Source organism: Nilaparvata lugens, chromosome 7 (assembly GCF_014356525.2).
Source record: "Nilaparvata lugens isolate BPH chromosome 7, ASM1435652v1, whole genome shotgun sequence".
Lineage (NCBI taxonomy): Eukaryota > Metazoa > Arthropoda > Insecta > Hemiptera > Delphacidae > Nilaparvata > Nilaparvata lugens.
The window spans coordinates 53,173,378-53,200,538 of record NC_052510.1 but is presented as its reverse complement, the minus strand read 5'-3'; the positions used below and the strand labels follow the sequence as shown (position 1 = coordinate 53,200,538).

General features: G+C 32.1%; 1 protein-coding gene across 2 annotated transcripts in view; it reads right to left on the bottom strand.

The window, feature by feature from the left end:
* Positions 1-3,838: 3,838 nt before the first annotated feature.
* Positions 3,839-27,161, bottom strand: part of LOC111055546 (aquaporin AQPcic) — a 54,108-nt gene continuing 30,785 nt past the window's right edge. For both annotated transcript variants that reach the window (XM_039433138.1, XM_039433137.1), the window contains exons 2-6: positions 26,375-26,574; positions 11,627-11,770; positions 9,975-10,184; positions 6,984-7,064; positions 3,839-4,550 (exon numbers count right to left, since the gene is read on the bottom strand). In XM_039433138.1, coding sequence (XP_039289072.1) covers positions 4,443-4,550; positions 6,984-7,064; positions 9,975-10,184; positions 11,627-11,770; positions 26,375-26,574 — 743 coding nt within the window. In that variant the 3' untranslated portion in view covers positions 3,839-4,442. The remainder of the gene's footprint in view (positions 4,551-6,983; positions 7,065-9,974; positions 10,185-11,626; positions 11,771-26,374; positions 26,575-27,161) is intronic.

Genomic DNA, 27,161 nt, shown 5'->3' with positions numbered 1-27,161 from the left:
TGTTTCATTTTTTGGGATTTAGAACTTGAGTTATGTGGTCTTACAAATTGCGGTTCAGATTTTAGAATAAAGTGGAGAGATGTGTCAATAGCCTACTGTGTATATAGTAAAACATCTACGAGTTATAAGGTAAATAATTATAGTAAAACATATATTTTATAAGGTACCCAGGATTGTCTACAGTAAGGAGGGGATGGGGATTTGGACGCATATTCTTGGGGGGGGGGATTTGAAAGCCCAAAATCAAATCTTGAGTTTTTTTTCAAAAAAAGGTCAGCATGCAATCTTTTTACGGTACTCTTTTCTTGTATAACTTATAGGGTGTGATGGAAACTGATTTTCTTTCTGAATTTATAAGGGGGCTGCGTCCATATGGGCTTATGGGGGGGTAGGCTCCCCTGGAATACCTGTATCTTATATACTATACCTATACAATACCTTATATAATAATATACAGTAACTGTATAGTATAATGATTCTGGATATAAATAAAATCATGAAAATAAAACGTACCTATATATGTACTTTGTAGGTACTTACACCGTATTGTGTACATCTTTATTTGATTTGATACAAATCATACATTCATATAGTAAGCTTATTATCTGAAGATTGCTAGCATGTCAAGTCAAAGCTTTGTAATTGCAAAAAATCAACTTAATTTTCACAGATTTAAAAAAACTCAGATATGATATAGAAATAAAATTAAAGTGTTGAAAATACTCACTTTCCTCTATACTCTAAAGGACTACTATCATTATTGGAATACCATTATTTTTCAATTCATCAAATCGCAACTAGTTTTAAATCATTAGAGCCATTTCAAGTGTAAATGTGAATGCATCCACTTGATTATTAAAAATTTGTTTTTTACATGGATTATTATTTTTAGTCTACTTTATCTCGAAAAATATTCACCAATACTAATAATAAACATTATCAGATGGTCAAGTGTAAGAAAGGGCCGACTGCGCCCTAACTTCACCCTCCTAGGTCAAAAATAGAGGCAGTCATTCTATTCTATTCTCTTTTGTATAGTGACTGCTCTATATCTGACGTAATGACGAAATCTATCCAGAACAAGCTGGTCATGGATTGATGAAAAATTGAATTGCTCTATAATATAGAATTGAGCGTAATATACTACAGAATCGTAACTTACTGTATTATGTATTTCAAAAAATATTCACCAGTAATAAAAAATAATTCAATAATAAGATTTTAAAACTTGAATTTCAAAACACTTATGAAGTGAAAATGCACTTACATTAAATTAGTAGTGACGATCGTTTCGACCTGGTGTGGGTCATCATCAGACTGAAGATAACTTACTCTAATGTGATATTTATGTAAAATATGTATTTTTATCGATTCACTCAACCGTACAGTTTTACACTAATCATAAAGTTTGATGAGCAATTCTATTTTGTTGCTTATAGTTTTTATAATATTCATTATTCGCTTCACATCCACGATGAGAAAGTACCTAATTAACCGTGAGTTATAATAATTCAACATGGATCATGGTATATGATAAGTTGAACAGTACGGTACGGTCTACACTGTAAAAATTAATTACCGTTCAATTGTGATACTTCACAAATCTAGATTTTTCTATCTCTCAATAGTAAAGGCCTATACTACGTTTCGTACAAAGTTATTTCTTTTTTCTCTTTTTGCCACTTTCTTTTTCCAAAGACTCATACTTATTCAAGTCTGCATTGCATACAGTTCGTTGTGCCAAATACGAGAGACAATATTATGATGACGACACGACCTCCCACAAGCTCTCAGCACATCCTCATTTATTATTGTTCTTATTTATTCAACCGTCCCCTCCATACGGCACACAAAGCTGAGCAAAACCTTTCATATTGAAAAAAATACTTCAATCAATTCAAAATTATGCTGCATGGTCTAATCTGAATTAATTTTGAGTTTACTCTTGGAAAGAAAGACAGTGTTTTCCATTATGACGGATGATAAAGATTTCAAGCCTTGTCAATATTATAGTATTTTCAAGCAATGTTCAAACAACAGAACTCTTCTCTTCAAATGCTTATTATAGTCTTCATCCAAGTGCTTCATGGTCTTATCAATTATTTTTGAATATTCAAAATATATTTGGATTCTGAACTGTATCACATTATTTTGTTTGTACACATTTTACACTTATTTAATTATTTTACACTTGGGCAATAACTCTATTTTTATTTTGAACAGAATATATCACGGGAAAAATTAAAGGAATTACATTTTCTACTAGAGTGGCAGAACTAGATCTTTATTCATTATAGTATCTTTTCAGCATGATATTTATATTATCTTCTGGTACCTATTATTCAACTTATAATAGAAGTTATGTGATGTATAAATTTATACATTAATACCAAGTTCAGTTTCAACAGTCAAATAATGATGAGTTTAAAAATATTTATGCCAGTTTCAGCTTGGGAAGAATACTAATCAAATAAGTACAGTATACTTCATCAATGAGAATTAAAATCATCCATCAATTCCACACTAAAAGAAAAACAATAAAAATAAAAAGCTTTATAGGAAAGATGTGTCAGGAATCAATATTTGGAGATGATGAAAATGGATCCATTAGTGAATTGAAGACAAAAACTATAGTAGAAGTAGTGTGGAAATGCTTCTTCTTTTCTCCTTGTCTTGGCCGCATTGCAATCAATAAAGAGCAACCGCTGAAACTGTTGAAAGGAATCTTTATAGGTGCCGTAGTGATTTCTTTTGATTCACAAGATACACTCACACTCACGGTACGATTTCTTGTTATTACATCTTAGGTTTCCTATATTGGAACAAAATACAATCATCCCTAATAATGAATATTGCAAAGATTTTTGGTACTATAATTTATTAAATACTAGCAGGTAACCCGTTCTCTGCATGGGGAAAATTTTGTCTGGTAGAATGCAATCTCCGTATGTCCAGGAAACATAAAAAATTATGTAATATTTTATAAAATTTATGTGGATCCCATATGTCAAAATCCTGTAAATGTATAAGCCAATTCCTTCCTTCATAATATTATAGATTTTCAGGTGAAGGAATGATAAAATCGAAGCAAGTTGACTTCAAGGAGAAAGTTTAGCAAAGTTGAAATTGCCTTCAAATATGTTGTGAAAATTCATGTAGAATAATCTTGTGGGAGTTAATGAATGTGATCGAATGAAACACAAAAAAGCATACCGTACTTTATTTAAAAAATTACAGACACTTTCAATGTAGCCTACCCAATTTCAGAAACTAACGGTGAATAAGAGGTATTCTTTTCCTAATAATCTTTAATCACACTTTTTCTATGTATTTCACAAATATTTGACTGCATGTCGTGTGAAATACATAGAAAAAAGTAGTATGTTAATACATCGCAGCTCGGAATGGATCTAGAAACCATTATATTCAATATTTTATGTAGAATGAGTTAGAATCTTGAATGGAATATTTATTTCTATGGGAAAATAATAATTTTTTTTTGTAGTTGAGAAGTTGATATTGTGGTATTTATTCATACTGCAGTATTGAAGAATTTATACTGCAGAATAAAAAGACTAAGAAATTGTCAAAAACCACAGATTTATTGAATATAAATATTTTATATTGACTATCTATGTTATCAATAAATCTGTGGTTTTTGACAATTTCTTAGTCTTTTTATTCAAAAATAATAATTGATTCAAAAAATGGAAAATGTTTGGCTATGAAGATACTGTAAAATAAAGCCTACGGTATTGACATTTTTCAATAGAATAAGGTAGCCTACATTTTTAATTTTTTCAGTGAAACGGTAAAATATCTATTGAACGGTAAAATGGACATTTTTTAATCAATATTATTTATTACAACCTTACATTACTACAAAGAAAGACCTAATAAATACATATACGGTACATTTAGCCTAATAATAATAGTTTAACAATAGATGAAAGTTAAAATTAATGCAAGATGAACTATAAACTACTTGATAACCATCAGAATTTCAGGTTATCCCCTTATTAGAATGAAAATAAAACTAATGGAAAAGTTATTTGATTCAAGATGATGATAATGAATATTTACAATAATAAGTATTTGGTGCAAAGCATCAAACCAAAGTGAAGGCCTAATAATAAGTTGAAAGAAAACTGTCTTTAGACTGGCAAGAATTGGTTGAGTTGACCATCCAAGTTTTTTCTCAAATTACATACAGCCAACACAGGTGGTAGAGTTGAAGTTTGGTACAGATCAATGTACCTAGAATACCAATGTATTCTAGGTTCCTTGATACAGATTTAATATCTTAAAGATATCTGTCTTTTTGATTTGCAATCATTCTGTGCGTTTAACTTTGAAACATGTTCTTTGCAAAGTATGATAAGATTAGACAGATCCATTGTAATAATTAATGTAAGGTACCAATGATACGTCTTAATTATATTTTAGAAATCATAGGAGCTTGCTTCCTCATCTCCTTTGCGTGTGTGGAAGCACATTTTGTAGACGACTCCTGCGAGCATCCCCCCGGCGATTGGGCCCACCCAATAGATCTGCAAGCAGAAGTTAAAAAGAAGTTACATGCATGAAATGCAGACAAATAATCACATTCACAATTATGGAACACGCCTGAAGACATTGTTGCATAGAAGTCAATGTAACTTACAACTAACTCTGAACAGTTTTCATGAATTTGGTAAGAAAATTTATAACTTGTTGCCAACGGAAGTCAGAGCATTAAATATGAGCAGTTTTAAAAAATGCATAAAAGATATGTTGTGTGAGCTTTGTGTCTATAGTGTTAATGAGTTTGTAGAATGTTTGACACTTGATAACGCATCTATAGACATATAGAATATTATTGTTGTTGTCCTGTTTTTATTATTATCATTGTTGATTTGTAATTACTATTATTATTGTTAGTGTGTTAAAAAACGTTACCATACTTATTCATGTATTGGTGAATGAAGAATCTTATAAATTGTGAATGTACCTGACCTTGTTATACAATTTGTTTTGTAATGACAATAAACAATTTTGATTTGATTTGAAGCACAAATTAAATATTTTCAATATTTATTTAAAAGGGAGTATGATAGGCATAGAAGAGCAGAAATAACTTATCTTTATATGGCTTCTAAAATATTTTTTGACCTCTTGATTTTTCTAAGATCTATATATCGTTTCACTAATTTGCATTTAATATTATTGGGGTTTTGAACTATTTTTGACGATACTACAGTCAAATTTGACTATTTTTACAGTCAATTGACTGTAGTGTCGTCAAAAATAGTTCAAAAAAAAATTATCGACTAGCAGTTCGTCATGGGTAGTGAAATACGATAGATGAGTAGGAACTAAAGAGTCATTAAAGATTAATTTGCTCATGGAATTGAATCATCAACAAAATCTTGTGTTTGAAAATACTCATTCATCACTCGAATAATCAAGTTGAACCTTTCCAGCTTTGAATTGGAGAGTTGAATTTTCAGCAAATTATTATTTCCAGTATTGGAGAGTTGAATTTTCAGCAAACTATTATGTGGAATAGGTATATTATCAACTTCCGATTAAGACACTAATGTATTTATCATTTCCATTGCATTCATCGGAGAATTTTACATAGGCTATGTTCAATAATATTTTAATTTGAACATGCTGATCCATTCATGAGAGTTAAACTATATATACAAAAACACAAAATGTCTTATTACAGAAAAACTGATGAGGAAAATGTACGGTGTTCTCGATTTTTTTCATCATGATTATTGAATACCTTAGAAAGACTGATGTCCCTTTTCTGTGATCTACTTGCGCATGCATTAAAGCGAATACAATTTACTGCCATTTCTGTATACGCTACAATACCCAGAGGATATTGAAAACAAAATCATGTTTCTGCAAAGAAAACTTTTCTCAAGTATTAAAAAATATATATCATGAGAGGGAGCTTTTGCTCTGGAAGGGAGCTCAAATAACTATAAGTACGGTAGCTCAGTAAATGGAAGCTCATGTGAAACTCAAGTAACGGTAATTAGGTGGATAAGTAAATTAAATGGATACCGGTAAGTCATTTGAATGCAGTTTAATCAGAACTTCTGATTCAGAAGATAGCCCACAAATCAAAAAATCAAAATCGAATTAATTTTCTACTCTCCGAAATGAACTTTACAATCAATTTTAGTAGTATTAATTATTACAAGAATACCCCTACAAGACTATACGTCTGTGTGTAGGGGGGAGCTCTAGGTGACATATTGGATATAAATCTACTGCGTTTAATCAATTTCGAGGCTGCATTGACCTGATTATTTTTATAGTACAGAAGTAACCACATTTTACTTGAAAAACTGAAACTCATTAATAACATATCATCATTCCAAAACTTATGGTACTGGTACTGTAAATTATAGTTATAAATCCATATAAAAAAGATATCAAGGAAAAAGTGAATAGAAATGAGATAGAAGTAATAATAACAAATAAAACATATTTAAGATTTCATATACAAGAGTAGTGACGATAATAACATATCATCTACAAGTAGGTACTCATGGAAATGTAATTTATACTTCTAAATCTTAAGAAAAAAATGTTAAAGAAAAGAGTAAATAGAAGAGGAAAATGTAAAAAGTAATAAAATAAAGATATTTATGATTTCTCATAGGTACAGGGAGCAGTGATCAGCGGACCTTCAAATGACCTCAGTATAAAATAATGACAATACCTAGAAGGTATTAAGAAGTTTAATAGGAATTAATTTTAAAATTAACTTCAAAGTTTTTAACATAACTAATATTTCTACTGTAGGGCCCGGTTGTAAAAAAAACCTGTTGAATTTCAATCACGTATAATTCCACAAGAACCAATCAGATAAGGATTTTCTGAGAAGGTTTCTTGGATTGCTTCTCGTGGTATTCAATCAAGATTAAAATTAACAGATTTTGTGCAAGCAGGTGTAGGTCTCAATAAAACAGTATACTGACCCAGTGATTGGCCCAAATACCAGTGAGAACAGCTGGTCCAAATGTTCTTGCAGGATTCATGCTGGCTCCAGTGTATTTTATCTGGAATATTACAAAAATAAAATAATATATAAATGAAACACGTTTGAATTTATATATGAATCGATAGTTTTTCAGCAAATAAGATATTAGTCACAATGTTTTCAATAAATATAAGTAGAACTAACTTATTGGTCATAATTCTATTTTTTTCAATGATTCATACGTCGAGTTTTATTCAACTAAGGCTCAACTCACACCTACGCGACTCAGGTCGAGAAGAGACTCGTTTCTAGTCGAGAGCATGATTGTGCTTTCAAATGGTGACAGTCGCGGAGACTAGAATCGACTGATCTGAGTGTCACCACATGCTCTCGACTAGAGTCGAGTTTCTTCTCGACCTGAGTCGTGTAAGTGTGAGTTAAGCCTAACTGTTATTACTAATTTTTATTCTTATTCATACATAGGCCAAAATAAGTTGAATAATTATTGAAAGTTGTCCCTATTCTACACCTTTATAGCCTCAGATTAATGTTTCAGCCACTAGCAGGCTTCATCCTCAGCAGCATGTAGACGTTCACTCAGACCTCAATGGAATGAAAACCATGGGCATCCAGACAGGAGGTGTTGTATACTCTGGGTTTCACTGCATACACATCATAAGTGCGATATGTACCCCCATACTATTGTCAACTCATCACATCTACACACATTTTACTGTTTCGAATTTGCTCTAGGCTAGCGGCTACACCATACTGTGCGGTTCAGTACGGAAATGGTACTTGGAAAATGACACCATTGAAGCTCTATTATTCGTGATATTCTATATTTGGGAGATTGGAATTACGTCAATTCAAATAAATATGCTCTAAAAATAAATAATATCATGATAATGCTTAATACATTTTCTTCTCATCTCTTAATCTAGTTAATGCATATTCAAGCATCAAGAATGCACAATTATTGCTGAGGTACAAATAATTCATTCTGCACCTAGACATTTAATGCTTCTCTAAATTGAATTTTATTCAATTTCCAAAAAAAACATAAAATATTATAACATTTAATAATTGTTGATTATTGGATTTTTCCAAATTGGTGCTATAACATAATATTATTATATTGTTTATTTAACTACTGTGAAAAATTATTACTATACCAGCAAGTTAAACTCAATACAATATTATGAACTCAACGATTAATTCAATTTTCCCCTGAGTTTTCCTCTGGTCTTTTGTTTTTCTATAGAAGTCATGCAACTTTTAATAACTTGAAAACATCAGAGAAGGAGGTTTAAAATCCAGTGAAAATATGAGTTTTTAGCTTTATAATATAAGAAATAATTTGTTTTATTCAAGTTATCAATGATTGCTGAATGGTCCAAAAGATAAAAATTCAAATACTCAATTCCAAAATAGAGGAAAATAATGGATACTCTCAAACAAACCTATTGGAAAGCTGATATAGAAAATGTGCTACTCGTATGTTTTGGCTGAGAAATATTTATCCGTTTCACGTGAATTTTAAGTAAAATATTGATACATTCATATGATCAGTAAACTGATTACAAAATGAGGCTTTACTGATGTATGGCTTGTGAGAAATCTGTGAGAATATTGTGTTTATAATCCATTTTCAATACAATCTTTACATACTTCTCAGTTCTCACTTCTCATTCCTTAATAATACGATTTTTATGTACTTGTGTTACTGATCATTTGCATGTATTTTTGGTGGTTGCGAATATTATTGTTCGCAACTCACCAGATAGGTTTTTAGGTACTCGCATGAGTCAAGACTTTTCTGGGAACTGACATGCTGATACTATGAAGGTGAACTCAGACAACAGCATTTAGACGAAGAAAAACTCAAACTTTATTTCTTACCGAATTTGAAACTATCTGTCCCAAAAACTTAAACTTAAGGCGCTCATATCTCAAAAAGTAATAATTGGAATAGAATTTTCCTGAAAAAACTTTTTCATTTTACAGATGGAATTAAATAGAGAATGAATTTATTCAAATGCTAATTAATATATAATTATTATATAACGAAAATCCTAAATAAATGCTGTAAATCACCCCGAAGACTTCTGCTGCAGTACTGCAGACATTGACAACAGGGTTAACAGCTAGATAGAAATTTGATGAGAACTACTATCCAAAAATGTAGGATAGTAGTTCTATTCAATTTTTGTATAGTAGTTCTCATCGAATTTCCATCTAGCTGTTAACCCTGTTGTCAATGTCAGCAGAAGCAGAAGTCTTCGGGGTGATTTACAGCATTTATTTAGGATTTTCGTTAAATAATAATTACTTTTTCATTTTGATAGCTTGATAGTATACAAATAAAAAAACTTTGAAAAATATCACCAGTAACAAGTTTTTTTCAGCCTGTTTCACCTAGATGCAGCTCACTTACAAGCCTATTTTAGCCTGATCATCCTAGACTACAACCCTCATTTAAGGCTGTTCGGTAAACTTTTTTCATTATTTAAATGGGATAATCTTTTTCAATATAATTGTTAAGATCATTATAAGAGTGAGAAAAAGTGGCAACTGAAATTTTCAAGTGGTCTAATAAGCGAGTTATGGGTTGTTGAAGTGCTGACTTTCCAGATCCCATTTTCTTTCCAGATCAAAAAAGATTTCGACTATATTATTAGAACTTCTCTTGAAAATTCAAAAAATTGATCTTCCCAAACTAAAAAACTAACTCGCTTATTAGACCACTTGAAAATTTCAGTTGCCACTTTTTCTCACTCTTATAATGATCTTAACAGTTATATTGAAAAAGATTATCCAATTTAAATAAAAATAAAAAGGTGTAGCGAACAGCCTTAACTCACTGATAGCACCTAACCCCCAGCCTCATAGCATATTATAGACCACTCTATTACTTTCTGCATGAATGACACTCTGTATGCCAATGTAATTCAATAAATAATTTACAAATGAATGATTCAATAGGTACCGCAGACAGATGACAAGTGGTGATAGCCAATCCGACGGCCAGAGGTGCGGCGTTCTTGAGGTCGGTCCTCCTCTCATCGCAGACCGCCTGAATGACCAGCACCAGCACAAAGGTGATGACCGCCTCCACCAGCACCCCTTGCTCCGCCTCCAGCTCGGGGTTCAGGGTGGTCGAACCCAGGTTGCCTCGCACTGCCGCTGGTGTTATAAACTGCGTTCAAACAAATAAAACACAAGAGGTTGAAATAGTTCTTTGAGAGAACAAGGTTCAAAAATGAGATCCAACAATCTACAATATTAAAAATGTAATATTACATTAGTTCATTGAACAAAAAACAAGTACGGCAGTATAAAACCCTGTCCTATAACTTAATCAATAGAAAACAGTATTTTCAATTATTTTATTTATAGCTTGAAGAGAAAATGAAATACCTAGCTCTTTGAGAGAACAATGTTCATAAATGAGATTCAATAACAATCATCGATTTCAAAAATGTGATACAGTATACCGGTAACTCTAGATTATTTATTTATTCAACTTCCAACGGTACAAAACCAATACCTATTATACAAGAAAATAATAACGGTGGAAAAACAGATACAAGCAAAAATGTATAGACAGTATACAATATTTGAATATCAGATAAATAAAACAATAATGAAGGCAAAATACTCAAAAACACAGTTAACAGGAGATATACAGCAGTACCTAGATAAAAAGTGAAAACTCCTATAAAAAAGGAACTATGGGAGCAAACAACAAGAAAAGGAACACTAAAATCCCACATGCAGAATGTGTGATTTCATATAAAACCGACACGGAGTAATTACTCTGTTGTATATCCATACTTTTTCACTGTTGAAATTAAACTTGAATTTTAAAAAACTGTCAGTCTGATGATGACCAACAACAGGTCGAAACGATCGTCACTACAAAAGTAAGTGCATTTTCACTTCAAAAGTTTTTTAAAATTCAAGTTTAAAACCGACCGTTCATATAAAATCCTGTATTACAGTATAATAAATAAAAAATATCTATAATATAATATGATTTCAAGAGTTTCGCTTTAAGCTTTATGATACGGTAAAGCTTTTCATTGAGTTGATCACATTCATTATCAAATCATATTACAAAAAATATTGTTGGAATAACTAATTGCAGAAAAGTTCTATAATTTTCATGTTATATTTAGATATTTTACAGAGGGGCGATTGAATTCATAGGCGGTAGTTGATAACAGGAGATATAATTATAGAAAGGTCCACGTTCTAATGGCAGTGGAGAAAGATAGGAGAACAGCGGTGCCACTGCTTTTAATAGAAAAGTAGCTGATATCGGTATATTTATTTGATGTAATATTAGCTGTTCATTCTTGTTAAAAATAATCAATTGGGCCAATTTTATCAAAAATGTGATCAAATATTGACGATTATAGTTTATAGATTAATTCCTACTATTATATAAAGAAATAATAAGTTCAACAAAAATATACATTTCAAATTTAGTTGTTTATACAATTATCCAGATCAATATATACAGTATGATCTTGAAAAAATGAATAGATGTAAAGCTTGGGTTGTGAATTCTATTAGAAAAAGGTCCAAAGATATGGCGTAGACCTTTAACTCAACCATTACAGTTTACAGAGGTACCTTGAGGATGGCGGATCCAGCAACAGCTCCAATGCACTGGACAATGATGTAGAAGAAACCTTTGAGCAGTGAAATGTGACCTGAGACGAAAAGACCGCACGTGACTGCAGGGTTGATGTGGCAGCCACTCACATGGCCCAGTGACTGAAACAAATTGAATAATAGAAATACTATGATTATTTGATAACATTAAAATTAAGAATATACAAATAAGATTTTAGAATATGGTAAGACGAAGAAAATGAATAATAGAAATACTATGATCATTTGATAACATTAAAATTAAGAATATTCAAATGAGATATTAGAATATGAGAAGAAGAAAAAAATGAATAAAAGAAATACTATGATAATTTGAGAACATTAAATTAAGTATATTCAAATAAGATTTTAGAATACGAGAAGACCGATAAATTTGTTGCTCATGTCATAAGTATAATTTAAATTCTTGTATTCACAAAAGCTCAGAGCACATGTGAGCATAATGCGCAGCAGAAATAATAGAAAAATGAATACAATAAAATAATAAGAATAATATATATGAATTTGAATGAAAAATTTAGAGAAATAACAATCTTTGAAATAAAAAATGTGATTTGATTTTTTTCAATTCAATTCAATTCTTTATTGCCAAAATTTAACAACGTAACTAATCAAAGGTTTGATAACTCAAACACTTATTACAAGAAAATAAAATGAAATTAACTACCCAGAACTAAAAAACTAAAAATTGTTTCAGGCACCACTAGCAAAAGGAATGTGTTTGACCGCTGGTGGGAGTCGCAAATGTATTGAAAATGTATTACATCGTTTTATAATATATAATTTATCAATAGATGAACAGTTCAAAACTATTCAATAGGAATTTTCTTCTAAAAAATAGTAGGTAACAATATGTAGTCTAGTCACTATAATAGGTAGCCATTTTTAACTAGAAAATAATGTGTTTTATTTCATGATGGAAAAATCATCTCTTACAATTTAGAACTTATAACAGTGTTGATAGGACTGACAAGCTATAGGCTCACAAATATGAACAAAGGTGATGAAAAATTTGTATCTATTGGAGGAAGGATATTTTGAGATAGCATGGACCATCTCATAAATTCATCAGCGCACTTTCCATTACCCACGCACAAGCAGAAAGTTCATGTGGCATCAATCACAATAACAAGTACCGTACTCCAACCTTATAATCCAAAACAAAGTTTTTTTTTGTACAAACATAATTATGTAATACCTACTATATTGAAGTAATAGTAGGTATTGGTTGAAGGCAGTATGGACGTATGATATATAACTTTTGGGGTGTGACAAAGACAGCAACATCAATGTCATACAACGATTCCAAAACAAGGTGCTGAGGAAAATTGTGGATGTTCCTTGGTATGTCAGGAACAGGGATCTTCATAGAGACCTGCACGTCGACCTGGTGTCCACTGAGACCCAGAGGCATGCGGTGAGGCACGAGGGGCGACTGCACCAACATGACAACGTCGAGGCGATCCAATGAGGGTTGACAATGAGGGTTGGTGCGGATGAGGCTCAAAAGGAGGAAACCGTTTGAACTAGTGTAGTGCTTGTTCAAGTAGTGTCCGGTGAAAGAACGGAGCAGTGATTGAGTGAATCTAGCTTCTATAATAGTGCAATCAATAAGTACACATTGTGATATTACATTTTCTCAATAAAAAATCGAATCTTCAATTCGATATTCAAATATCAATAAAACTGTAAATTAATTGAAACTGCATCATTAATTGAACAATAGCAGTAAAAGTTTCTAAAGAGAAATTCACTATTTAATTTATCAAGTAGAAAAAAAATTTAACTAGGATAGAAAAAAATTGCTCATCAGTCTTTAGACTAGATGGCTATAGTATCGACCATACAAGAAACTTAATCCTATATTATAATACTATTATATTCAACAAATATAACTATTATTTATATTTAACAAAAAATACTATTCCGAACTGAAAGTCTGAAAAACGTTCAAGTAGGCTACCGTAGGCCTACTGTCCGTGTTACAACAGTGCACCAAATAAGGAAAAACATTTTCAAAAAATTTTCTGTAAATATTTTTTCAAAATTTCCAGTAAAGTGAGGTAGTATCTTAATCCATCAGGTACCTTATTTCTTTTTCCAATCATCCAGTGCGCACAATCGACCAAAGCCCACTATTTAGACAACGTGCGCTCCTTAAAAATCATTATACACGCCTTTTATCCATTATCTGGTTCATATCTATCTGTAAAACTTGAAAGGTATCAGTTTCTAGTTTTCAGAACCTTACTGTATAGATATTATAGCTGCTATAATGTTCCTTCACTGGCACTGCACTACACATATAAGGATTACTGGATTAGTCCGCCTGCTGATGTTCGGTTTAAGATTTTGCTGCCGCAATTCACCCGCATAAAATTATTAGATTGTACGTGTGAAATACGACCGATTATCTGTTTATTCGCCGATTAACTGCGCCTTTGCTTCCATAGTGATCCATAATATCACACGAAATCGATATTACCAGAAGATAATATAGGTACTTCTTGATCTGATAATATGTGAGTTCAAATCGATAAAAGCGTTCTATATACAAGTAGTCATGCAGTGATAAAATCGTAGATTAAGCGTGTAGGTAACGTGTAAGTTAACGATAGATTTATCAAAGCGGCAGTTATTACATGAGCCACACTAAACTAGTATATATATGTCAATTCCTAAATGGAAATCTATATAACTATAGTGAGGTTCACTTTAAACTGTCAGTATTCCTCAATAACATTACTACATGATTTCCATTCAACCAATGCTGAAAGTTCAAAGTGACTCTCAGTATAGGTAAAATCGTGATACTCTTATAAATAATAGCGCATGCGTATAGAATGTCCATCTGCAAAATGGTGTTAAAGTAGGCTACCTATCAATATTATTGACCTTTACCCCTATACGTTTCAATATCATGAATGAAAATTGAATAACTCAACAAACTCTACTAACGTACGGTAGGCCTACCGTAATAATTTACGTTTAAATTATTTGTAGAGAATAGGAAAAGTATTTCTATTTGCATTCAAACTATACTGCTTGTTAGGCTTTAGGTCTAACAACGCAGCCTCCTATCCTGCATGTTTGTTTTGAGTAAGATAATGCATCTCAGTAGAGGACCTTGACATTGATGGAGTATAATTATTGTATATTGACCTTCAGAGGATAAGACAAGCACCTGATTATTGATATAGGACATTCTAATGAATTGATTAAATTTTTAACAAAATATGTTTACTCATTGAATCTATTTCCTATTATTAGATTTTGGGTAAACAGATGATCACAAGGATCATAACTTGGCTACAAAATAATAACTTAAACCTAATTTACTTACAACTTATCCTACAGAAACCTGAATTATCAATAATAACATGAATTCCAGTTGTTAAAAAATGATGATCATAGAGCATAATTCAGATAAATTATTAATTCATTTTGCTATCGAAAAATAGGAATTGGTTTAAAACTTTTAAATGCATCACTACGACAAGAATATTAGACTAGGTGATATTAAATTGCCATGGCACGTGCCTGTACTTAGTTACAAGTGAACAGGGTATATACTTTGAAAAAAGTTTTGATTTTCATAAATTTACATTGAAAGCATGAGCTTTTACGTACATTGAATGCCCTCTATTTTTTCCTAGTGTGTGGAAGTCCAACCGTTAGTCTACTTAGGGAACTTCTAAGTACCTACTTTTTTGCTTGAATATGCTTGATAAAAATCGACAAGCCACGCGCTTGCAAGTTCAAGAAAAATATCTGGCTTAGGGGTGATTGAATCCATATCATAGACTTGCCTAAGATATTACCTACTATACTGTACATTTTTCTATTAAGACACATATGCTGTTCTTCTATTTTAATAATCCTTAACTTATATTTGTTCATAATAGATATATTTTATTTATAAATCATTACAGAGTTTTATCAAATCCTATTAATTTGATTTATAATGGCTTTTAGAAAAATCTAACAATTATTTTATTTATAAACCTTTGTGTTGTGAGTTTTTTAGACTGCTTATGCTTGTCTCAGGTAGTAACTAGGTAGTAGACACCTATCATTCATAATTTTTGTAATGAAGATCTTGAATGATTGGTCTGTTGTTGGAAATAGAATGGAGTTGAGCAGTTGAGTGAGCGAATAAACATTTTTTAGAGACAACGAGCTCATAAATTCAAAGTAGCTTCATGGTTGGAAGATCTTATTCCATCAGGTTGAACTTCTTGAATAGAATTTACATTCAATTATTTGAAGTCTGTAATTATTAAAAAAGTATGTGTTGCCGTAGCCATCACTTTCAGCCAGCATATAAAGAAAAGTAATGAGTTTCTGGTTTAGTGCTCACAATTATTGAGGATTTTCAAGACTGTGAATCTTTAGAACGAGAACGAAAACTAAGACTGAGAACGTTTAATGAATTTTCAGAAGAAAATTGCCAGTAAGCAGCTATGAATACAATAATTGACATTTCTGCAATTAAACTCAATTCATATTTCAGAATAAAATATATGCATTTTGCATATTTACAAATTCTAATGCATCCGTTTTCAAATAGAATGCTTATAAATGGATGTTGAGCAGTAGGCCTATTCAAAAGTTGAATTTAATAATTTACGAAAATTTAGACTGTTTATTAAAAGAATATTTCCTTTTTGAGGATCTTCTGAATGTTTCCTTTTGGACTTTCTTATTGAAGGAATAATTTCCTTTTGACGATCTCACCTATATCTACCTGATAATGATAGAGATAATCAGCATCATTGAGAGGTGGAGATTTTGGCTTTTATGATCATAATCTAATTAATATGGCTTTTCTTGTAGATATTTCAACTATATATTTGCATATTGAATATATTGTAGATTGATTAGATTACTAAATATGCTCCTACTTTCAGAACCTTGTTTTTGAGGTTTCCGGATTGCGGACTGTCTGAAAGCTGAAATTGGGGTATTTTTTAAAAAAATTTACATTTCTGGAAGTTTATTAAAAACTCAAAGGACTTCGACCTAGTGATCAGTTATTAGACTATCAGTTATTATTTAGCCTATTTGTCCTAGCCAAATTATTAGTAGATATAAAAAAAAATCAAATTATATACAAAGGCTATTGGCTGCATCTTATGACAGTCCACGATAGAAAATCAACCTTGATTGATTTATTAAATTATTAAAATGCTGAATGATGAACAACTTTCCAGAACTGATAAGACTTGCAACAAAAACATGACCATTGAACTTGCTTCAATCAGCTAACCCTTATTCGTATTTGAACTTGATCCTAATTCTTAATCCATCCAGCTCTTGAGCTTTATGCTTATTTCGTTCATGAGACTGGACTTGTATTCTAAAATTATGTAATGACGAATTTGCTGCTCCGATAAGCAAATGAAAATGCTTTTTAAGGATCTTGATTCGCATTGATACTCAATTTTAACCGGTGATCAAAGTTTTGTTTTCAATTTCAAGGCGAAACCTTGATGCTTGGTGTTTGATCGAATCAGTAAACGTAAACCGGTGCCTGTGCCGGCGTTCGATGTCACGGTAATCATTTCGTTCGATTAAAGTTGTTTAACTTGTGAAGAGTTGAACAAGAATATTGTTTTCTTCGGATGCTGTGCATTTGATTTTATATTAGGAAGTGTCAAGGCTGTGTTATTTATTGTGGATAGGCTACTTATTGACATTCAAACTGAGTAAATTATCTACAATTTCATTATCATAACAGCTATTGAAATTTCAATAGTCAATATGGAAGAGTAGAGTAGTCTGGAGGAGAAAATACAGTAGAATGCATACATCATTATTGCAATCGAATAAACACATTTTGAATTATTTTCCCTAAATATATTTGGAATGCATGCCTATAACTTACATAAGAATAATATTTCAAAATGATATTGGATAAGATTCTAATATAATTACTATTAAATTTTGTGAAACTTTAAAGTGAAAAAACACTCACATTGGTGTGGTACATCAAGGAATGTGAGTGTTTTTTCACTTTAAAGTTTTACAAAATTTAATAGTAATAATAATAGTGGAAACAAGATGGATAACTAACAACAAATTTCTAATATAAGTTTGGATGTAAGTTGGATAAGATTGGATTAGAACTATCCAGACAACTCTGTCTTATAGAAACTCAGGGGTACCCACAGGGGGTGGCAAGGACACAGACTTCTTAGAATTATTCTTGGAGGGGAAGTTCAAAGTTCTTGAGGGGGGTTCAGGGAGGTCAGTAGTCAACTGTGTATAGTGTTTAAGGCTGTGCAAAAGGCTAAAAATAAACTTTCTACTGGTGATATTTTTCAAAGTTTCTCGATTTGTATATAATGAAGCTATCAAAATAAAATAGTTTTCTCAGGAAATCATATTTTCCCGATCATTAATTTTCGAGATATGAGCGCCTAAAGTTTAAATTTTTGGGACAGAACATTTCAAATTCGGTAAGAGATAAATCCATGAGATTTAAATGATAAATTCTTCACGGTATTGTTGATTGAATAAAACAAAAATCTTTTAAAAATTTCAATTTTTGAGAAAGTTATTCAATTCACTAAAAATAACCAAAAATAACTTTTACTTGAGTTATTTTTGGTAAATTGAATAACTTTCTCAAAAATTGAAATTTTTAAAAGATTTTTGTTCTATTCAATCAACAATAGCCTACCGTGAAGAATTTATCCTCTCAATCTCATGGATTTATCTCTTAGCGAATTTGAAATGTTATGTCCCAAAAATTTAAACTTTAGGCGCTCATATCTCGAAAAGTAATGATCGGAAAAAATGTTTTCCTGTGAAAACTATTTTATTTTGATGGCTTGATTATATACAAATTGAGAAACTTTGAAAAATATCACCAGTAGAACGTTTATTTTTAGCCTTTGTACAGCCGTGCAAACGGTATAACGACTGAAGACCTTTTTTTGCAAGGATGCATTTTTTTAGGGAAGTTGGTCATCCCTGCTGAGAAATACTAATTTTATACTATTTTTTTGTTACTTTGAAGTTGATTTGCGTCAATACGTATCAAGAGAAAACACCTATAGCTGTTGCACATTGAAACATATCACTATATCTGATTATTGGACCTCTTGTTCTTAAATTTTAATCATCACTTCTTTTCAAGAAAATTTCCAACTTTTTTTAAAATAAACATAAAATTGCTTTTGAAGATTAGAAAATACCATCTTCAGTATGGGAACGAATGTATTGGAAAGATGCAAACAACATTATTAATTTGCATAAGAAATATTGCTTTGCCATTTTCGGCCGGCTTCTGCTTATTAAACCCGGATCTAACTACTTTTTTACTCTTTTACCTGAATTGATGCTGATATGAAAGATGAAAAAATGACGATTTCTCTGCGAATATTATGTTGGTGAAATCTTGTTAACCTTCTATGTAATCTGTTTCATTTCAATGATTAAAAGTGTGTTTTTCATATTAATCCTGAGCCAAGTTAGATAAAAAGGAAAACGCGTGAAAATTCAAGCTCTTCTTGAGCTTTTCATGCAATATTTCCTGCAATTTTCCCGGATTCACAAATTACTGCGTTCTAAATTGCAGTGGAGTTACTACAATTTTCCCTTTAGTTTTTATTTTTATGAATAATATATTGCTATTATTTCTAATCACATAATGAACTCGTTCCGTGCGATTGCTTCCAAGTATCGGTTCGCATTTTTGAACGTCAATTCAGATTCGCATGTCGTGTCGAATAAACTTGCAAAACTAGCTCTAAAGGGATTCTTGCGAAGTAGGTTCACGAAAATAATAGTTCTCGAAGTGTACCATGCGGCCACAATTTCAAATTGCATGTTTAGTAGAACATTTCAAACAAGATGGCAATTTTCTCTAAAAGAAAAATAATGGGTGTGAACTATCATGTTTTGATTTCTAGAGGAGTGCTTCATGCTATGGAAATGGAACTCTTCCACTTCAGGGGTTTCCAAGTTTCGTTTATCAATAATAATATAAATCAAGTAAATTATTCCAATTCATCTTTGAAGCTCTTATTTCTACATAATTGTTTCATGCTATGATCCAAAGAAGAATGAGCTATCATTCTCCCGAATATTGGCTTAGTTAATTCAAAAATATTGGCTGATATAATAATATTTATATCAAGTGAGTTATTCCTATTTGACTTGAAGCTCTTATTTCTGCACGATTGTTTCATGCTATGATCCAAAAAAGAATGAGCTATCATTCCCCAAAATATTATTTGCAAGATTGTTTTATCAACAATTTCGATTAGGTGATTCGTGATTCGTTCCAAAATTCATATCATCATAAAATGCAAGGGTACCCACAGGAGGGGGTTTGGACGCGCCGCTTTAAAACCAACTCCCCCCCCCCTGTGGTGGGGGGAGGAAAAAAGGATCAGATTTTTGTTTTATAGAGGGGGTAGAAGTAGATTGCGTCCATGGACTTAGCGGTAGGGGGGGGGAACGAATCCTGTCATAGAATGGGGAAACTTATGATATAAATTTGTAATTTTCGTTAAATAAATAATATGAATGATCGAGAATATGGATGATTGCAAAATTTCATTTTTTCAAATGAGTGAAAGCCTGCGAATAAATCAATAAAAATATTTTGAGATCATTCTTGAGTTGAGTCTATTGAGTTTCTTTTTGAATACTGATGATGATACTTTCATCGTATTTAATCGAATAAATTAGAACAGTTGAGGAAATATTGAAAAAATAACAGTGATTCTTCCGACAAATGGATGCTAGTCAATTTGATTGATTCGTATTCCCAGAGATTTAGCGTAGAGATTAAGAGAGTGCCAGAGAGATTTAGAGACTCGCATATTGCACTCAAATGATTTTATTCTCACTTCTGTCTTCTAGTGATTTTCTTAGGAATCTTCTTGTTTAGCTTCAATCATTCGATTGGTAGGCAGCTATCCATCGTTTTCTATCCAGAGCTGTAATTTTCAGTTGGATGTAGCTCTGGATCCCTACATCTTTGGTAACTTGCTTCAGATATTGTAGCCGGGGTCTTCTACAAGCTCTTTATCCAATTATTATACCTTCCAGTATTCTTAATGTGAATTCGTTGAGTCTAAATACATTCAACATTTATCCCTAGGAATAAATGTTATTAAATCTAATCACCGTTTACTTACGGTACTACTAATCAGGAACTCAGAAGGCTGCAGACGCCTCTTAGGGGATATTCCACTTTTTCTAATTTGAATATTCAATCTAAAAAAATGTACAAAGTGAAAAACATGAATTTATAGCCTACAGACTGTGGAACAATTATTAAGAAGAATGAGAAAGTTCTCTTGAAAAGTTCGTATCATAGAACAATTTTGCATACTTTTCTCTCTAACAGCGTTCTCAGAATAAGTTGGCCTAAGTTTATCTACGTAGTTTGTGATGTTAATCTTTTCAATCATGCGAATATTTAGTTGAAATTTTTTATATGAGAGAGAAAGTGATGCATTACAATATTCTGATGTGAAAAATCCTAATCTATATAGCAGTGATAGGGGAGTCGTGAGAATCCCTATTGTGATTGGTGATGAGTATTCCTATACTAAATACATGGACCGATCTGTAAGTTATAGTGTGTGTATATAGTTATAGTGATCTGTAAATTATACTGCTCAAATGCAGCAGACGTTTTAGATTGTAGCTCCTTAGATCTCAACTCATTAAGTCTGAAATCAAATTGAAACTTTTTTCAAACTCTCTACCTCCTTTTTTTACAAAGTTGTCATTAGTATTGTTTATTTTATTTTATCTCCACTTTGTACTGTATGCGCAATAATGATGCTATGTTGTATTGTATACCGTTGAAGAAGTCTGTAAGTTTTGTTGTTTTTTGTCGAAATAAAACTTATTATTATGGAATAGAAATTTCCTATGGAATTCTCTACCTGTAAAAAACTAGAGAATGTCTAGAGAACTAGAGAAATAATTGATTTCTTACCTCTTCAATATATAGGCTGATAAAGAAAATAAAAAATATTGTGAAATTTTAGAGAAAATTCTGAAAGAGTTTCAATTTCAATTTCTTTATTCCGATATAAAACACTTTACAAAATAAAATAGAATAATCATGGAATAATTATTTCCCCGCATGGACTGCTAATCCGTGCGCGGGGAAAGAGTACCTAATCTATACAGGTAACAATAGTGTAGAAACTACAATAAATAACTCAAGCTTAGATAACAAATAAAATATCATATTAAATCAAGTTAAATGGTCAGACTGTATCAACGATGATTCACATATATCACAAGAACAAGTTGAAATTTTGAAAGTGTTTTTAAACTGCGCGGCAGGTCAGTTTAGCCTTTTATCAATAGACAAATACAAAATATAGTAAGAAGACTGTTAGAAGACGGGAGCGAATTCCGGTCATGAAACTCTTGATTTAAAAAAAAAATCTTATTGAGTTTCCAGATTACTGTTGTAATAAGTTTCCTAGTTCTGGAACTAGAATGGGACGAGCAGCCTAAGTATCTACAAATATTTGTCAAATTAATGTACAAGAGGTGTGAGTAAGGCCTACTTATCTAATTACACAGTCTAGAGACTCAGATAAGAAATATAAATTACAACACTATTTGCTATTCTATATGAGACCTACGATACCTATTAGGATATTTGAGAAAAAGTTCTAATTGAGCCTGTTATTATTCCACAATGGAAAATATATGGGATTCAATAGTAGATTATTTATGAATAACTATAATGAGAATTATCCAATCAAATTAAATTATAGCTTGTTATGACTACAATGATTTCATTGAATACATTAATATTTCAAAAATGTCTCCATTGTGAATAAATAAATAAATGAACTATTGATTGCGTGCAATAACGCATGTAATTTCTCAAAAAAAGAGTAGGTATTACTTCGTGGAAAACAGATTGAATTGACTTCAAATGGAGGATTGTTATTTATGATTATGATACGGTAATTATTAATTAATAATTCAGATAAATTCCATTAGCATATTGATAATATGATTATTATTACTCACTTTATCGATAACATGATATCATCAATAATATTTTATTGTCTATAGAACCTCATATTATAAGGATTGAGATGAGATAGGATTGAACTTTCCAAGGCCTTAATAAAGTCATGTCCACTCTATTATTATTCTCATCTCAATGAATATATTCATACTTTTACTTATAACCTACAATTATTAAATCAATTTTGATACACACTATGTACAGTGTAACATTCTTGCACATATTGTCATAGACAAAACAGCAATGGTACAGTATTGTGAAACAAATTCGCTTGAATCCTTTGTCTTATCTACGACATGGCCTAAATCTTACAAAACTATTTATTATCCTACTAATACGAGTATTATCACTCGTATCAATGTAGGCCTATTACATTAAGCTAGAGCCTCAACCACATCACTAACCAAGTAATTTCCATTCTGAATATATTTGTACCATTTATAATTATTTATTGATTATTCATTCTTACTTATAATCTAGGATTCTAATTACACCAAGGATTTTACTCTCTTACTCAAGGATTTACAAGGATTTATACTCTCTTTCCCCCAGCAAGGCTACTCTATTAGACAAAAGTAATCATAGTTTTGCTCTTTTTCAAAATGTCTTCTCCATCTATAAAGATCAAACATCAAATAAAATGAAACTTTGAAAGTACAACGCTCTCAATTCACCAAAGTTGAGTAAGAGTAAAAGGCTTTGTTTGGCCAAGAATTATCGACATAGAATGCCATCTCTACTAGTGTGTCTACATCCATTTTGCCCTACACTGCAGCAAAAAGCTGTAAATGTTTTATAGTTGCATTGTCATTGAGAATGTATTGTTTTGCGTAGAGACAACATTCGAAAAACCTCGAAAGAGTGAATGCATGGAGAAGGCTTTATTAAATGGGGGAATCGACCCAGCTCTGAATTTACAGTCGGTTGAAAATTCTGTTCATTCTTGACTGTTAGGAATGAGGTTTCTCAACTCTTGAAATACTTTAATTGTGTTGGAGAAGCTGTTAACCTCGATAAGAAAAGTGTACAATTACCATTTTGAAAGATGGTAACATAGTAGAGGCCTAGCCTAGCATATACTACCTAATGTATTGCTAATTCTCATTGAGAGATGTGAGAGAAAACTCTTCAATTTTGTTCGGTTTTCAAAGTTTTTTAAAACTTTTTGTTTAAAGCTTATGTATTAATTGACATTCAACACTTTTATTAACACCTTGCTGTAGTGCCTTGATGAGAAGAATGAACAGAATTAACTTATTACTAGTAGTTCTGTGAACAGTTGACCTCGGGCAGTTATAAACCACAGCCTCCGCTGTCCATACTATCCATCAGAGTAAATTCTGTCCTGTCCTGTCGCGAGAGAGAACTCTTTAATTTTGTTCAGTTTTCAAAGTTTTAATTTCCCATTTTGTTTAAAGCTTATTATGTATTAATTGACATTTAACACTTTTATCAACACCTTGCTGTAGCGCCTTGATGAGAAGAATGGACAGAATTAACTTATAACTAGTAGTTCTGTGAACAGTTGACCTCGGGCAGTTATAAACCACAGCCTCCGCTGTCCATACTATCCATCAGAGTAAATTCTGTCCTGTCCTGTCGCGTCGGCGAGATATCGATGTGAAAACGACTAATGGCTGTTGGGGTTGGTGTATCAAAAATGCTAACATCAGAAGCTAGTTTCCTTCAAGACATACTGGCAACAGGTCAGCTCGAGTTGAAAGCAGAGAAAGGTCAAGAGAAAATAGTCTGATTATTACGGTAATATTCGTGTTCGAAGGAGACTCCTTTTCCTATTGTATTATCCTTAAAATGCAAAATTTCAAAAAACCTTTTGTATACGTCGACGCGCCTTGTTCAAAGTACTTGTATACGCTCATAAAGAAATACTGCTGGTGAGTTAGAAAATGAAAACGTTATGATTCCGTTAGAATTTTCTATGTAAGGTACATTTATTTTGATTGTAATCTTCTACTTCTGTTTTGAAATTTTCCTTTTAATATTGAAATTTCTACTTGTTAATGAAGAAAGAGTATGTTCTCTGGGTCAAATGTACGAGAGAGAAATGCTTACCGTACAATTAAAAGTTTCAATTCTCAATTTATTGCCATGAGTAGCCTATATGGAAGAGAGTAGCGACAACTCAAAATATTGTTGATTATTAAGCTCCTGTCAACATTGTGATAAATGAATATATCGACCATTGATTGATGCGTTGATGGATGGAAATTTACATTGAAGTCATTAATTGATTCAAGATTTTATTTTCAGTTTTGATTCAAATTAATGTCATTCCAATCTCATTCTCAATATTATTGATAAGAATAGAAAAGTTTCTCACGGTTTGATGCAGAGGAAGAACAAACACACGCGATGTTGAACTGTCGATTTCACTGAATTTAGTATATTTAGTATGAAACGAAGAAGAAGAAGAAAAGGAAGAAGAAGAAGAAGAAGAAGAAGAAGAAGACGAAGAAGAAGAAGAAGAAGAAGAAGAAGAAGAAGAAGAAGAAGAAGAAGAAGAAGAAGATGATGAAGGAGGATGTTGAATGAGAAGCGGAGGATGATGATGAGTGGACCTACAGATTTAGGGGATTTCCGAACCACAGAGAAGCGATTATAAAACTCTTGAATGGTATTCAGTGTCAGCCTTCAATGTGACTTTTCAAGGGGCCACCCTTACAGTAGGAAAATGAATCAACTTATATTATCTAAGCAATAGCTTATCAGCGCAACCGCACGGAGCCAACCGCTTCCCGATTCATATTGTCACAACCACTGATTAATGAACTCACTCCTCTGAGTATTTTAAGGGCCGATTTCCGAGCTCGGGATTCAGCTAAGTTCTAGACTTTAAACAGCTGGAGTCAGAAAATTGGCTTTCCGAAACGGGGCGTAGTCGCATTTTTTATGATAACCTTTATTCTCATTTCTATAAAATTGGGAACGTTTTGCCTCGATGAAATGAAACATTCCCAAATAATTCAAAATAGCTAAGACTTTACACTATTTTCTCTTTATTTTATTTTGTGTTCAATTTTCTAGTTTTTCTACATTTAATTTAAACGTGGACTGCGATTATGCCCCGTTTCGGAAACCCAATTTTCTGACTCCAGCTGTTTAAAGTCTAGAACTTAACTAAATCCCGAGCTCAGAAACGGGCCCTTACCGGTAGTTGTTTTATCAGGAATAGTACACCCCAATCGGGCTTATGCCTAGGGTTGACCACTTTTATTACACATTTTTATATCTTTCTTTGTTATTTTGTATTGTTTGTTTGTGAAGTAAATGAATTGATTGATTTGTGGAGAAAAATGATATCAACCATTGAAATATATTAGTGCTGATGACAAAATTTCAAGTCGTTTCTATTCACCTTTAATATTTTTTTGAATTAAATTTATTTCTGAACATGAATGAATGAATACAGGGTGACATACCTGATTCATGTTTACTATCATTTGATCGTGAAAACTATGTGTTGTATTGTGTACCATATAGTGTTGAAGGTGCAAAACTTTTCAACACTATCCCACATGCTGGTAGAAGTAGAACTTTGGAAGAATTTTCATTCCATGGTAAAAGACTGGCTATTTCAGAACCAAGGAATAGATAACGTTCATTAATTTTTGAGTTAAATTAATTTCTCAACAATGAATGAATACAGGTTGACATACCTGTACAAGGGTGGCAATGATGAATCCGAACGTGAGTGCGATGTGCACAATGGAGGGGGCATAGCCGTTGTCCCCCCAGCCTGTGATGGATCCACAGCCAATCAGCACCAGCAAAAGGCTGCCTGTGAACTCAGCTGTCAGGCAGCGCCAGATTGTTCGCGAGTCCGTGATGTCGTCCAGTCCGATCACCTGTTTGGCACCTGGACACACACACACATCCTTAATTAATTATTTAATATCGGGGCACCGAACTTCGCTCGTTATTTTTATTTATTGACTAGCCGTCAGGCTCGCTTCGCTCGCCATATCCGTCTAGCCAGGAGGCTCTGCCCCCTGGACACCCTTCAAAAAAATTAGATCGGCGGGCACGCTTCGCTCGCCATATCAGGCGATATAATATTTCCAGGAATAGCTCTGATTGAAGTAGCAGTGCCCAATCAATTTTTCCGCGATAAATGCATTTAAATCTTCAACTTGGTGCCAACCTAACAAAGTCAACTCAACTTAATGCCAACCTGACAAAATTATTGATTTAGTTGCCAGTTAACAACTGTTTCGAAGAGGTACTCTATCTAGATTATAGTTCTATAGTAACATATGATATGGAAATTTCAATTATAATTAAGAGATTGGGAGAAGAAGAATATACATGCTAAAAGACGAACTTTAAACCCTTAAAAACAACCCTTAGATATAAAATATTGCCAAAAGATTTCTTAGTGCGCCTCTAAAGGGCCAACTGAACATACCTACCAAATTTGAACGTTTTTGGTCCGGTAGATTTTTA